General features: G+C 38.5%; 1 protein-coding gene across 4 annotated transcripts in view; it reads left to right on the top strand.

Moving 5' to 3' along the window:
* The first annotated feature begins 5,444 nt into the window (after window positions 1–5,444).
* Window positions 5,445–16,605, top strand: part of SIK2 (salt inducible kinase 2) — a 134,207-nt gene continuing 123,046 nt past the window's right edge. For all 4 annotated transcript variants that reach the window (XM_033434629.2, XM_004273424.3, XM_033434633.2 and 1 more), the window contains exon 1: window positions 5,445–5,737. In XM_033434629.2, the coding sequence (XP_033290520.1) occupies window positions 5,603–5,737 (135 nt within the window). In that variant the 5' untranslated portion in view covers window positions 5,445–5,602. The remainder of the gene's footprint in view (window positions 5,738–16,605) is intronic.

The following is a 16,605-nucleotide window of genomic DNA, read 5'->3' on the forward strand; positions in this document are numbered from 1 at the left end:
GTCTGGATCAAAGGAGGGACTAGTCAATGGCCAGTATTCGATACAGCTTAGACTGCGCCTGGGTTACCACATTCAGTTTTGGGAATGATACTTTAAGAGAGACTTTGACAAACCAGAGTCCAGTGAAGCACAAGAAGAAAGAGTAGTGGGCTAGAAACATAGTCAACTAGCTAGCGAATTTAGGAATGTTTTGCTTGGATAACTGAAGAAAGAATATTTTCTACTGATATGAACTGTCCCACATAGATTACATGTGAGACATGTAGTGAAGCATGAAGTATGAAACAGTAAACCAAGGCTTGATGCCATCTGTCAAGTGTCTAGGGATTTCTGTATCAGATGGGAAGATGAACTCATATGATTCTAAGATCCCTTTAAAATTTAAGATCCTAAGGAAATCTGTCATCTGGGAGGAGACACAAAATTTTGGAAATTATTTCAAAAGTTTAGAGAGAACCATACATTTTTTCATTTAGAGAAGCTTCATCACAGCTAAAACCACACTTAAAAAGTTAAAACCAGGGCATGGTTACCCATCCCTTAAAAGAGCCAAAGAAAGCTTTCCTTAAATAATGTCAGTCCTCTAGTTTATTTCCATAAAGGTACCTTAAACATAGTGGCACCCACATGTTCATTAACCTGACAGATTTATGCATATTTCAGGAATACCTGTATTTTATAATAATAACAAGTACTTGTAATTGGCACAGGTCAGTGATTTGGATTTTTCTGATGTACTTTCTGCCTTCTGTAATGTAAAAAACAAAGTATTCATTCTAGCTTTGTAATCTATTTTTTTCTAAGCAAAGTTATTTAATAAAGCCTTCACCAATTTTCGATTTGAACTAACTCTAAATTCAGGCCTGAGCCTACCAGTGTATTGACTTTTCTTCGGTCCTGAAATGATCAAACGGTAAAAATGCAGATGTTGTTCATGATCAAGGAAACATACGATACCTATTTTGTTTTTCAGGTTCATGGGATCTGCTTCAGCAAAATATGTACAACACTATGAGCTACGAAGTTTTCTTTCCTCATATTTCAAATTATTCTTTCATTACCTCTTTGCTAACTCCTCTCCCATTCCACATTTTTATTCTAAGTCCATTTTATTCTAAGTATGTTATAGAATTAATTCTTATCTCAGACTTTCACCATTTTCTTAATTCGTTCTATGAGTACATACTTTTGCTTTTTAAAGTGTAATCTTAACATTTTTTTTTAGCAACTCAATGGCAAATATAGTGGACTCACAGCCTTAGCTGGGAATGTTGCATTTTAAAGGCCAAGCAAATAGGAAATTTGATGACTAGAGCACTCTACCTCACCGATACAAAAACTGGAGATGAAAAAGGTGGGAATTGTATGAAGCCTCTCTTATTTTCCCTTTTCTCCCTTTTTCCTTATTCTTTTTCCCAAGGGGCAGGGTGGTGGTGGTGTGTGTGCGTGGGGGTGGGGGGGAGGGTGGAGTAGGGAGAGAGAAAGAGGAAAGAAGAGAAAAAAGAAAGAGAAAAAGGCAAGAGGAAAGCAAAACTTGGATAATATTAATAATTGCTAAACTGTATACAATTATCAATTAATGGAAGCAAAAGCACATAAGAGACATACGGGGTTGAAACTGGAGAGGGAGAAGATCTTTGGGACCTAGGAAACAGAGCTGAATCATGTATTCCAAGGTTGCAATATTCTAACAGTCCACATGTACTTCTTCAGGGTTACATTGACAACCTACCAGTAATTTTCAGTGGCCACCCCACTGCATTTCCAGGTGGTCAACATTTATTTTTTGGCCCAGCCCCTCCTACCTCTCCCCCACCTCTGGCCTCTCTTTCTCTAACTTCTAGACACTCAGCACCCTCACACTGAACTCTGGTTTGCCAGAAACCTTTTGGTATTCACTGCCAATCCTTTCTCTTCTTTCCAGCCCCAAATCAAGTCTTATTCCCAGATTGCACAAGGAGGTAGTTGGCCTGATTATCTGATTAAAATAATCAGATAGAAATGAATCTTAATTTCTGTCCAAAAGACATACTTAATTTCTGTTCAAAAGAAGGAGATTGTTAGCTCTAGTGGGTCTCTATGTGTATTTTTTGGTTCTTAAGTAAGTAGCTTTTCATCAGATTCCTAAAGGAACCCATTCACAGAGCAATTAAAACACATTAATCTAATTGGAAAAAGGGTATACAGGAACTATTTTTGACTGGGGTACATATGTGGGCTCCTGGTCTACTTAGATGAATCCTCATATACTACTGCCAGCGATCATCAGTCTTATAACCACCTCTCCTCAACCCCGGCCCCAATTTCCTTCTCACTTTTACAAACAACATAACTCACAGTAGAATAAGGTATTACTTAGGAAGAGTGAAGAGCAAGGGCTTCCCTGGTGGCGCAGTGGTTGAGAATCTGCCTGCCAATGCAGGGGACACAGGTTCGAGCCCTGGTCTGGGAAGATACCACATGCCGCGGAGCAACTAGGCCCGTGAGCCACAACTACGGAGCCTGCGCATCTGGAGCCTATGCTCCGCAACGAGAGGCCGCGATAGTGAGAGGCCCACGCACCGCGATGAAGAGTGGCCCCCGCTCGCCGCAATTGGAGAAGGCCCTCGCACAGAAATGAAGACCCAACACAGCCAAAAATAAATAAAAATAAAATAATAAAAAAGAACAGTGAAGGGCAGAAGCACAGTGAGCAAGTGGAGGTCCCAAGAGCCAGACGATCTTACACAAAGAATATAAAATAAATTAAAATAATAACATAAAATTAATGAAATAAAATGTATACAAATATATATTAATTTAAAAATTTTAAACTACAGAAGCGTTGCAAGAACAATACAATGAATTACCATATACCCTTTACCTAGATTTATCAATTTAACATTTTGCCACATTTGCCTTATCTATCTTTCCTAAACTATTTGAGAGCAGGTCACATATAACAAAACTTTTATCCCTAAATACTTCAGTGTGTATCTCTTAATAAGGGTACTCTTTTTCAAAACAACAGCACAAGCATAAAATTCAAAAAGCTTAACATTTAAATGATACTATTGGGACTTCCTTGGTGGCACAGTGGTTAAGAATCCGCCTGCCAATTCAGGGGACACGAGTTCGAGCCTTGGTCCAGGAAGATCCCACATGTGGTGGAGCAACTAAGCCTGTGCACCACAACTACTGAGCCTGTGTTCTAGAGCCTGCGAGCCACAACTACTGAAGCCCGTGCACCTAGAGCCCGTGCTCCGCAACAAGAGAAGCCACCACAATGAGAAGTCTGCGCATCACAAGGAAGAGTAGCCCCCTCACCCCCTGCTCACTGCAACTAAAGAAAGCCCACGAGCAGCAATGAAGACTCAACGCAGCCAAAAATAAATAAATAAATTTATATAAATAAATAATATCTAATATGCAATCCATAGGCAAATTTAATAGAAAATATTCCTTTCTAGCGCTTTTCTCCCAATCCAGGGTCACATATTGCCTTTGGTGACATGTCTCTTTAATCTCTTAAATCTAGAACAGTTACACAGTCTTTCAGGACACTGATCCAGACCAATGGTTGGATAGAATGTTTCTCAAGTTGCATTTTTTTCTGATTCTTTCTTTGTGATTAGATTCAGAAGATGTATTTTTGACAGGAATACTACAAAAGAGATACTGTATACTTCTCAGTACCTTACATCAGGAGGTACATCGTGTCATTTTGTCCCATAATTGGTGACATTAACTTTGACCATTTAGTTATGGTGGTGTGTGAGATTTCTCCACCGTGAAAGTACTGTTTTTATCCCTTTGTAATGAATAAGAAATTTAAGGATACTTTGAGATTGTGTAAACATCCTTTTCCCCAGCAAAATTTCACCCAATGATTTTTAACATCTATTGATAATTCTATCTGAGTCAATTACTACTATATGGTTGAAAAATGGTGATTTCCTAATTTCATCATTTCTTGTATGTATATTAGTTGACATTCCACTATCAAGAATTGTCATTTCTTCCCCCCAATACTTATTTAACATTGTAAGAACAAGTAAGCACCCATGGATTCTTTTTTTTTAAATTCATTGTTATAATCCATTTCCATCATTATTCATTCGTGATGCTCAAATTGTCCCAGATGGGTAAGTAGAGGTACCTTCAAACTGGCTCCTGTTTCCTTTTTTTTTGCGGTACGCGGGCCTCTCACTGTTGTGGCCTCTCCCGTTGCGGAGCACAGGCTCCGGACGCGCAGGCTCAGCGGCCATGGCCCACGGGCCTAGCCGCTCCGCGGCATGTGGGATCTTCCCGGACCGGGGCACGAACCCGTGTCCCCTGCATCGGCAGGCGGACTCTCAACCACTGCGCCACCAAGGAAGCCCTCTTGTTTCCTTTGACACATCCTCATCATTCTTTGAAAATCTTGCTTTATGGGACAAGATTTTCAAGGGCATTTTATACTTTCCCTCCCTCTGTCTGGGAATCAGCCATTTCTCCAGAGTCTGGTTCCTTTTATTGGAGACTGGCATTTAGAAACCAAGGTCTAAGGACACATAATATGTTTCAAAATATTAAAATAACACTGTATCTGTTTCCTTGGGTCACCATATGGAAGACTGGTGTGGCGATATGCAATCCTGATTCTAGCATTACCTGTGTGACTTTGGCAATTCCCTGCATTCCCTGGGGTTGATTCCTCATCTGAAAAGAAATTGGATTAAATAAGTATTTCCTAACCTTTTCCCGGTCACCAACATGTTTGAGAATCTGATAAAACTATAGTCCCATCTCCCCAGAGGCAAGCTCAAAGAGGCAAACAATTGCACACATTTTAGGGGGTTCGGTCTCCAAAGCCCATTTGAGGCTTCAAATCCCTGGATTAGGTGATCTCCAAGGTCTCATCAACGCTGACATTCTGTGAGTCTACAAGCGCCCGCGATGCTGTCAGAATGATTCTTAAGAGACATCAAAATTTGGAGGGATTTATATAGAAACAGATGAAAAAGGATACAAAGAAAGGAGCCTGTGAGCAATGCATTGCTCAGCCGCAGTTCTTTGCCCTTTCCAAATTTAGGACGCACAGTAGTCATAGGTGAGAGGTTTTGGCGGGAAGGTCTCCGGGTGGGCGGGGAACGCCGGGGTGGGGTAAGGAGACCCGAGCCAGACCCAGGTTTCTGCAGCCCTCCGCTCCGCCCACCAGGGCTCGCTCTTGCCCTTCGGCTGGGTGGCCGAGTATCTGGGCGGGCCGGGCTGCTATCCCGCCCCTGGCAGCGGCGAGGCAACGGGGAGCATGGAGGGCGCTCGGAGCCCGGAAGAAACGCGCCGTCCAGGCCCCGCCCATCTGCCCTCCCTCACACCCGCCCGCCCGCGGACGTCCGCGGTGCTCCGGTCGCCATGGTGACCAATCGAGGCCCAGTCCCGCCCCCGCCCCTCTTCCCCGGCCCCCTGACGTCGGCGCACGTCAGCGGCGGCGCGCGCCTGGCTGGGCCCTGCGGAGCGGGAGGGACTGAGCGAAGGAGTGAGCGGAGCGGCCGTCGCCCGAGCGGAGCTGAGCAGCCAGCCAGCCTGCCCGCCGCCCTCCAGCCCGCGCTCCAGTCCGCAGTGTCTAGCAGCGGGGCCCAGCATGGTCATGGCGGATGGCCCGAGGCACTTGCAGCGCGGGCCGGTCCGGGTGGGGTTCTACGAAATCGAGGGCACGCTGGGGAAAGGCAACTTCGCCGTGGTGAAGCTGGGGCGACACCGGATCACCAGGACGGAGGTGCGGCCCGGGGCTCGGCGGGAGCGTCCGAGGCGAGGGTTCTGGAGAGGAGCTTGACCGAGAGGGGCGGCCGCAGCGGGGGCCTGGGGAGATCCGAGAGGCCGGGTCACTAGCTGAGGCGAGAGGGCCTGGGAGTATGAGGACCCAGGAGGTCCAGGGGTCGGTGAGCGCCGCAGCGACCGGGGCCGCGTCACCCGGACCCCAGTGTCGTCCGATTGGAAGCCCGACCAGCAGGGGCTTTGCCTTTCCTAGGCCACCACCGTGGCCACACGGAATTTCACCCAGAGCTTCCCACCCGAGCCGTGACCTGGTCTGTGGCCTCCGCTCTGGAGCCCAAGTTCCGCGTCTTCCCTGCTTTCAGCTGGGGGTGGGGTGGGAGGGGAAGTCTCCGTGCTCCTGGGCTGCGCGGTGAGAGACGTCGCCAGCCCCGAGGAGGGGACCGCCTGTGCTCGGACTCCCCGGACTGGGCTTCGCGCGGCTCCCGGGATCCCGGCGCCCCTCCCCCGCGCGAGGAAGGGGCCACTGGCCGGGAATGCCCGGGCCGCCACTGTCCATCTTCTCTCTCTCTTTTTGCCAGACAGTATCTCTGACTTAGTGTCAGGCTAGTTTGATCTCGTGCCTGAGGCATTTCCACCTATTACTCCAGACAATAGAGCTGGTTAAAATGGTCATCTCTGCATTTGCACAGTTGGTGGGTTGGTCTTTCTTATCCTAGGTTATCCCTTTACCAGGTGTGCATTCTGGCTGTGAGTACGCGTTCCTTAAGCCGCAGCATATTCTGCCTCTCTACTCATAAAGCCCTCGACTGCTTCCTGACGGTGAAGCTAGCATCCCCCCCTCCATTGCACATTCTAATGCACCGCACATATTTTCTCGCAAGTCTCTGTTCTTACCTAACCCGCCCCCCCTTCCTTTCACCGCTTCGAGCTGCTCTCCTCAGGGTCTCTATTTTAAGACGTGCAAATTAAATACTTTAGAAAAACGGTAGAAACAAAACCGTTCTTTGGAATAAAACCTTGTGTTTTTGACGTACTCTACTGTGCCTCATTGTAGTTGTTCTGGAGTTTCACCCTTTTTCAGTTTTTTTCTTTCTTCCAGTTTTCATCCTATTCAGTGTTTCCCCTTATTAGTGCGAAATGTACCAGAGTTCGGATATGAACGTAGAATTCTTTTTCAGAATGGCTGTGTAAGGTAAAGGACATTTGAAAACTAGAGGGATTTTTGTAGCTGTTGTTCTTAGAAGTTTTGCTGAATGTGAAGAATTCCATTTCCAAAAAGAAGGGGCATATGTCATTGTGTCATCCTCACTTTTTGCCCTCCCCTGCTTATCCGGAGGCAGCCGAAATCCGGCTTATGTTTTTAGCATCAGGACCAAAATCACAAATTTTCCTCTCACAAATTTACCAGAGTTAGAAATTTAGGTTAAGTTTGTATTGATAAATAATGTGACTATAGTGAGATTACTTAATCTGATCCCAGCATTTTTAAAAACGAAGAAAGAAGTTAATTCCATTCCTCCAAAGAACGATGGCCCAATGCCATGCTATTTGCCCTTTAATTACATGAAAAGAAGGCATTTGTAATGGGTATTTTTATATGGGTCCTTGCTTAATGACTCTAAAAATCAAACAGATTTCACAAAGGACTTCTACAGAACTTTTGAACTAGATTGTTAGGTAGTTGAATTCCAAACCCATCAGCACATAACATTTTTTTCTCATCAGCTCTTATAAGTATTAATTGAAAGATTTAATTGTCAGCTGTTACTTATTAGGTCAAATTTAGGTAATATAGTATCTATTTAAGAACTGCTTAAGGGGAGCTGATAAGTGACTGACACTTTTTCTTGAGGTTGTCCTTTCAAACCGTAACTTTTAAACTGATATATTTTGTAGGGCTAGGGGGCAGTGTGGAGTAGTATCATGGTTTGGCTATCAGTGAGATCAACGCATTTGTAATTGAAGGCACAGGTCAGATCATGAAAGAGCACTCAGATCCTTAATTGTGTGCATAGTATATTTGTGTAAAATGATTTAAAGTAAAAGCTAAATTTCTAGTCCGTAGAACCCATCTATCGTTGCTTTTCTAAAGAAAGTGTTCTTAACATTTAAAAAGAAATAGTGTGAATTTAAGATGGGTGGGTATGAGTGTTGTGGTAATTTATTGTAACTGGAGATATTAAAGATGAGAGGGGTGAGGGAGATAGCAAGGCATTAATGAAGAGAAAAGTTCCTGTACGTGTCAAGTTTTATATAGTTGCTCTGTGAACTTTTGTGGTAATTTTCGTTAAGAATTGTTTAGCACAGGTGCAATTGTTTCTTACTGTAGTTTGCTATTTGATAATGAGGATTTAAAGCAGTATTTTTTATCTTTATTCACTGGGTAAACATTTGTATCTTTAATAAATACAACAACTACCTCAAATACTATAAGTAAGATGGGTAGTGGAAACTTTAAAGTGTTGTTTAACATTATTTGAGGTTCTCATTGCTGAACATACAGTAATTATAGTGAGAACAATTAATATGGCATAAAGAACAATATCAATAAAATATGATTATACTTACTGCTTAGAAAAATTTCTTCAATATAGTATGCACTGACATCAGTATTAGTTTGTGTGTTTTAAAATGTAAGGGTCTTGGGCTTCCCTGGTGGCGCAGTGGTTGAGAGTCCGCCTGCCGATGCAGGGTACACGGGTTCGTGCCCCAGTCCGGGAAGATCCCACATGCCACGGAGCGGCTGGGCCCGTGAGCCATGGTCGCTGAGCCTGCGCGTCCGGAGCCTGTGCTCCGCAACGGGAGAGGCCACAGCGGTGAGAGGCCCGCGTACTGCAAAAAATAAATAAATAAAATAAAATGTAAGGGTCTTTTTTCCCAAGTTTGAACTCCAGGCAAATTTTAGGGTTCAGTTTGAACAGCTAAGTGATGAACAGTTGGACCCTTTTATTTTTAATTGGTTCTCCGTCTCTTGTTCTGTATCACTCAAAAATGATGTATTTTCACAGAGTTTGGGAGATCCAATACTGCCTTTTAGGTGGAAAAAAAAAATCAGTAGACAAAAGAGATCTTCATTTTGGTCTAATCTATCAAATAGCTTAACATTGTTTAAGAAATATAATTACATCATCATCTGAAGCAGTGTTCTCATGTTAGATCTCTATGTAAATTTTACACACAAAAGGGAAGGCAGGTGATGGTAGAATCCAGCTTCTTAATATAATACTTCATAAAAGCTTTGTAGTATTGGTTTGTGATTTATGAATTAGAGTAGCTAATTTTATAAAATTAACATAATGGAAAAAGAATAGTAGCATTTAGACTGTTAAACTATTTTAGGCAGTAGTGGTTGCTAGTTTGCTATGCTGTGAGTGTCCTTGAGAAGTGTATTTTATTAATACTGCACTAGTAAAGAACTTTTTCCCTCTAACTAAGCATATGACTAGTTTTTTGTTGTTGTTTTTTTGTCTGTTAAATAAAATTTCAGAAAAGTCATTTGTGCCCTTAAACTTTTTTGTCTCTATAAAAGAAACATAATCTTGCTGTAGAAAATATCAAGAAGAATATAGTGCACAAAAAAGTACATGTGTAATTCCTCCCTCAGTGGAAATAAATCATTCTTAACATTATGGTATATTTCCCTCCAGTCTTTCTTTTTTTTTAATGCTTTTTTTCCCCCATAGATGAGATCACATGGTAGATACACTTATATAAATTGTATCTTCTTTTTCCACTTATCATTATAGCCTAAACATTTTGCTTATTATATATAACTTTATTAAACATTTTTAATAGCTGCATAATGTTCTACCTCGTAGATGAATCCTATTTTACTTAACAGTTTTCTTATTTAACATTATGCAGTTTCAAGTTTTCACTTACAATAAATAATTTGCAGCGAATAATTTTTATGTATATAACTCAGTATCTGCATTTTCAGTTATTTTAGGGGGGAGAGATTGGAGGTAAATTCCTAGAAGGGAAATTACCAAGTAAGAAGGTATTGTTTTTACATTAAAGAAATAGTGTATTTTTATTATCAAATCTATCATGTTTATTATTGAACATTTTTAAAAGTGAAGATAAATGAAAAGAATTAACTATAATATCACCACCCAGAGATAACCATCATTAGTTATTTTCACACTTTCTCTGTGATAATTGAGTTTTCCTCAATACCATACCTCTTGTATTGCTTGGCTAAAGAGCATATGAATGTGTGATCCATGGAATCTTAAAGATATTTCACACAGATTCTGAAAATTATTTTATTAAAATGGCATGTAGGTATTACTTATAATTAAGAAAATCTGGAATATAAAGCATAGCAAGGGACTTTCAAAAACTGCTTTTTTCACTGAAAATCATTCTGTGTGCATTTGGGCGCTTTTATATTTAGGCATAATTTGTAAACTAACTACTACCTTAAAATGTAAGCATTTTTAAAGCTTTCCAAATAGTTAAGTACAAAATTGCATTTTTAGAGCAAAGGTAGAAACAAAAGAAGGGCATATTACACCCTGATTATGGTATTTCTTGAGGAAGAGAACTCAATTTTTTAATACATTTGAATTTTATATTTTGCTTTAAAATTTTAAGACTCCTCTCTGTAGTCTTGGTGTTAATCTTGTTCTGTAAAATATTCCAGATGTCAAGAAGCAGCTGTACTATGTGCAACAGGAGGAATTGTTACCAAATAAGTTAACCAGTAATGTTTGTATCTAGGCCTATGTATGATCTTTAACTGTGTGTTGAAATAAAAATTAGATTTTTCATGGAACATACATGCTTTACTAGAAATTGTTCTTTAGTTTCTTGGCACTCCAGACAAGTAAAATTTGTCAAGTTTATTCTGCTACATATTGTTCAGAATGATCTGTTCTTTGGGAGGAGGGGGAGACAAACATGCAAAATAAGAGTTGTATAAATTTTTATATTCTGTAGAAATGCTTAACAGGGTTTCATGCATTCTGCTTTTAATTCCATTGGGAAATTCTGTCCCAGTCATCAGGCAATTAAGAAACCATTTATTTGGAAATAACTGAAACTGGCCTCGATTCCTGGATTCACATGATGTTATTTGATTTATGGCCCACTACTGATGGCAGATTCATTTCCTTGGAGCCAAATGGATTCCAGAAATTCATTAAGATATCTTTCTTTCCTCTTTAGTGTACCTAATACCTCTTCTACTTTCCACCTCCATATATTTAAAATATGTCATTTATGTAAAAGTTCCTTTATACAGGACATTTGTGGAGAATGCCTTCTCACCCTTCAAAGAGAAGCAGCCCATATATCCAGTTTGAGTTTATTGGAAGCGTGAAAGATGGTTACATTCGGGAATTTCATCAGAAACTTTTCATTTTAAAAAACATTTAAAAAATACTTTAAACAGGTTAACATGGGAATCTTGGATGAATTAAACTGAAAATTTGTTTTTTCTTCTTTAAAGTAAACATAGTATTTATGTGTTTTTCCCCCAATTACAAAAGATATGTATGTTCTTTGTAGACATTGTTGAAAAACTTGAAGAAGAAAATAAACATTCCTATTTTAATTCCACCATCCAGACCAAGAGACAACCACTGTTAATATTTGGTTCATATACTCTTAGCTATTCACATATATTTTATATATATATATTATATATATATAATAAAATTGATGTCATCTATACATATAATCTGTGTTTTTTACTAAATCTGTTATTAACATTTTCCCATTTAAAAAAATAATGTCTAAAGCATGGTTAAATAATATCCTTGCATATGACTCTGTATTTCATTTAATCAATTTCCTGTTATTGAACATTTAGATTATTTCTCTCTCTTGCTGTTTCTCTTTCTAAAATAATATTTCAGAGCACATTCCTGTATATACATCTTTGTGCATCTATCTGATTATTTCCTCAGGGTAATCCCATAGCAGTGGAATTCTTGGGTCAGGGAGTATGTTCTTACATCCATATCTGATGGCATGAGATGCCAAATTACCTCCAAAAAAGGAGTACCTAGTAATTTTTGTCAGGAAGAATACATAATTTTTAAATCTTTCCCAGTTTGATAGGGAAAAACAATATTTTTATTTGAATTTGCATTTCTTTGATTACAGTTTTATAAGATGACTGTTTACATTTCTTTTGTGAATTGCTTTTTGTCTTTTGGCCAATTTTTTTAATTGAGTTGTCTTTTTGTTGATTTATTTAAGTACTTTTTAAGATAGATTATTGTTTGTTTGTTTGTTTGTTTTTGCGGTACGCGGGCCCCTCACTGTTGTGGCCTCTCCCGTTGTGGAGCACAGGCTCCGGATGCGCAGGCTCAGCGACCATGGCTCACGGGCCCAGCCGCTCCGTGGCATGTGGGATCTTCCTGGACCAGGGCACGAACCCGTGTCCCCTGCATCGGCAGGCAGACTCTCAACCACTGCACCACCAGGGAAGCCCTAAGATAGATTATTTTTAATCACTTCGTTTTATAGTCTTAAAAATTCTCTGTTCAATTTTTATGGATCTAAAAGTGTAGTGACATTTACCTTTCCTCCAATCTCTTTTCCTTACACACCATTATAAAAGTCAGATTAAATTTTAATGAGGATTTATTTTATTGTATAAATTCTTACATTTTAAAAGTCAAATTTTAAACTGGAAAAAAAGTTTAATTTATTTATTCTTAAAGGATAACTGGAGAACTCCATGTCAGTTTTATTACTGCTTTCAGAAACCCTTTCATTGTAGACCACTCAATCACAATCACTATTCAATCAAACAATAGGCTGGTATGTTCTGATTCTACCTGTGATTTAATGTATAAGCTTGAAAAGTGCGTTCACTTTTTTAATTTCAGAGGTCTAATTATATGGTAAGGATTTTGCTCCTTGGTACTTCAGAAGGACAGTGTAGAATTAGTGTATTAGTAGTAAATAGCACTGAACCACATATTACCTGAGACAGCAAACATACGTTAATCCCTTCTGATTTTTTACTAGAAGGATAGCTCTTATTGTGTAACTCCTTATAAAGTCCCCCAAAGCCAGTTTTGTGTGTGGTTTCTTTAAGTGCATGAGATTAATATTTCTTTTATGAGAAGTGAAATAATTGTTTCTAAAAGTATCAAAAAGTGTACCATTACCATTAAATTACATTTTGAAACTTGAAAAAATCCCTTTTATCCATCAGCTTAACACTATTTCATTTCTGCTCTTACATTTAATTCTTTGTCTTCTTTGCAAATTCGTGTTTTACATAGTTGTTACTTTTACTTTTTTTTTTGCTTAACATTGTTGGAAACATTTCTATGTATATAGTCTTCATAATTAATATTTAAATCTTATTAAATAATATAACCATTTTATAGAGAACTTAGAGAAATAATAAAATGAAAATGACTAATGTTTCACAGATGGAGAAGTTAGCATATATAATAAATATAACTTCATTTCACTTTTCTTTTTTTTCTTATTAAAAAAGTAGTTCATGCTCATTGAAGAAAAATTGCACTGAAAAGTAAATCAGGAAAATAAAATAATTCATGATTTTTTTTCACCCACCAATAACATTTTTGTCATATTTATATCTAGTTTTATTGGTCTTTTTCTTTATATACCTTGTGTTGAGACTGCAATGATAGCCTGATTTTTTAATTTAATATTTTAGTCTCGTCATTTCTCCATATTATTAAAAGGAACTATTTTAATAGCTGTATAACGGTCATAATATAAACCTACCATAAATCATGTACTTATTTCCCAATTATTGTTTCTATTTTTTATATTATAAGCAATACTCTTGAATATATTTACACACAAATCTTCATCATCATTTCAGATTATTTTCTACAAATAAATGCTCAGAAATAGAAGCCTTAGGCTAAATGGGATGGATGATTTTTAAGGTTCTTGCAAAGGATTGCCAAATCACCTTCCAGAAAAATTATAACCTATTTTATATTCCTACTAACAGTATATAAAAATGGCCATCTCATTGAATTTTAGCTCACAAGGGTGTTTTTTCATCTTTATGAATATAATTTGAAAAAGTATTTTTGAGATATAATTGACATATAACATTATATTAGGTATATATACATTTTCCTATTTATGAGGTTGAATATCCAGTGTTGCTACTTTACATGGGATTTAGTTTGATAGTAATTATCCTAGTTTATCCAATACGCTCTCCAAAGTTGTATAGGAAACCTTCCTTTTGTGTCCTAGCAGAAGAAATATTAATTTTTTATCACCATATAAATTCATTGAAGGTTTTTTTAAGATATTGTATGCATAATTGGGAATTAGTTGAATAATTTAGATGAGCAACACCAAAAATGGATCCTTTGATTTGGAGTCCCTTGCTTGACTTTGTTGTAACCATGAGATTTTGTCCTTGGTACTATGTTCAGAACTAAGTAGAGAAGGGATGCAGACTGGGGCACGAACCCGTGTCCCCTGCATCGGCAGGCGGACTCTCAACCACTGCGCCACCAGAGTAAGCCCCATAGTTATCTTTAAAATGAACTAGTGGAACACAACTCTTTTGTAAATTCAGAGTTTCGTACAACATTGGGGAAATCCTCCAATGCAGATTTTTGTTGTTCATTAAATTTGTTTTCCAAAATGTGTTCTCTTTCTTCTCACGGACCTATTAAGTTCCTTGAAGGTAGGAATCATATATTGTTCATTTTTGTATCCTGAACATAATTCCGGGCATACAACAGGTGCTCAGTAAATGTGTGAATAATAGGCTCATGGAAGAGTGAAAAGATGGAACTTGAAGTTAGAAGGCCTGTGGGTTTTTTCCCATTAATTCACTTGAGCTTTAGAACCTTTGTAGATTATGTAACATCTTTTGAACCTCAGTTTCATCAACTCATGAGTGTACTGCTTGTTCCATTTACTTCAAAAAATTGAGATATAAATGAGATAAAATATATGAAAGTATCATGTTAAATTAAAAAGTGCTGTACAATTGTGAAAGTCATCATCATATTTCTGGGAAGTACTTGGTAAAGAGTCCCATTGTTAAGAAATTACCTGGAAGAGTATAGCAGAGATGACTACCTACCTGATCACCAAAACTCCACTCTTTCCTCTTCTTCCTGGACCTACAGCTCAAATGTTTCTTGGCCTCCCTTACATTTAGGTATGGTCATATGACTAAGTTTTAACTATTGTGTGCCACTTCCAGGACTGGCCCATAAAAACCTCTCAGGAGGGCTCCTCCAAGCTTTTTTCTCCTTCTGTCTGACTGGAATGGGGACAACCTTCAGGGTTGTCTGTCCTTTTTTTTTCTTTGGCCATGAGCTGCGTGGCTTGTGGGATCTTAGTTCCCCGACCAGGGATTGAACCCGGGCCCCCTGAAGTGAAAGCACAGAGTCCTAGCCACTGGACCACCTGGGAATTCCCAGGACTGTCTATCCTTTACCCTTTACCACCTTTATTTAACCCTTTAAAGGTAATAAAGACTCCTTGTATACATCGTATGCCTGCATGGAAGAGGGCTACCTGCTAACTTCTTTATCCGTCCAGTTTTGCTGCATGAAAAATAAACTTCCGTTGTGTTCAAATCAGTATACGTTTTGGGGTCTACTTGTTATAGCAGTTAGACTAGCCCTGACTATTACAAGGAGCATGCTAACACACAATCTACTTTTTCATAATCCTCTGAAAGCAGCCTTACAAACAAGGGGTAACAGTGTGAAGATATAAATGTATAGCCTTGTGGTCCACATACATACAGTCTGTGACCCAAGATAAAATTGAGGAGAGAATTATATTTTGTCATTAGAGAACTTTTTGGCTGAGAACAGTTAAATAATGAAGTTTATAACTTAATAAAATTTAATTAGGTAACATATATTTTTCACTTTTTCATTATTTGAGGCCCAGATTCCAAAAGAGTATCAAAGAGGAGAAATCTCTTGGTAATACCTCACTTTAATTGGTATTTAGTATTTAAACTTTTTCTTTAACATTAAATATGATGCTCAAGATATATATAATAAAAAATTTTCTTAATGACAATAACCATGCTGAGATTTTTAAAACCATGATTCCTTTCTATTTACTTATTTTTTCTGTTTATTAGATAATTGTGACCCACTTCATTATAAAAGCTTTTTGTTGGGGAGGGACTACTGGTATGTAGATGCACTCCAGAAATTGTAGGGCAAGAAATTTTCTTCAAAATATGCATGTCTATGAAACTCCATGTTACCTTCCTAAGGAATGTTGAGGAAATTAAAATATACACTTATCTTTTTATCTGGCAGCTTTTACCCAAAGTTACCCAAAATAACTGATAATCCTGTATTCTATCATACTGTAGTTGGGCAGGGCGGTCATCTTACATGTATTGGTTTGAGGTGGTTCAATAATGTTCCTACTAGGAAGTACAATATTAATCAGTCACTCCTCTAGCAGTCAAAGTTTAGCACTTTTTACTTTCTAGAATATTTTGATATGGGAATAAATAAAATACCACCAAACATAATGAAAATAGCTATCACAAAACCTGCAAACTTTACTGCCTAGAGAAGGAGCTACCCCCTTTCTTCTTAGGCAATAAATTTAATTTTACTTGTCATGTTTAGTAATCTTATTTCCCTTGGGAAGCTTGAGTTCTTCTATGAGTTACAATTAATTCAAATTAGGAAACAAGCTATGGACAGCAAAAAAGAAATAGAGAAAGGTAAGAAGTAAACCTTACTGTAGAACTTTAAGAGATAACAGGAAAGGACAGGGCAACTGTAATGAAAGAAGAAAAAATGTATTAACAGGAGCCTAAGGGAATTAAGTGAGTTGACAGGTTGAGTCCTATTTTCTTGGTTACCTTTTAGGAGTATTGAACTATTATACCACATACAATAATTG

Source organism: Orcinus orca, chromosome 8 (assembly GCF_937001465.1).
Source record: "Orcinus orca chromosome 8, mOrcOrc1.1, whole genome shotgun sequence".
NCBI lineage: Eukaryota > Metazoa > Chordata > Mammalia > Artiodactyla > Delphinidae > Orcinus > Orcinus orca.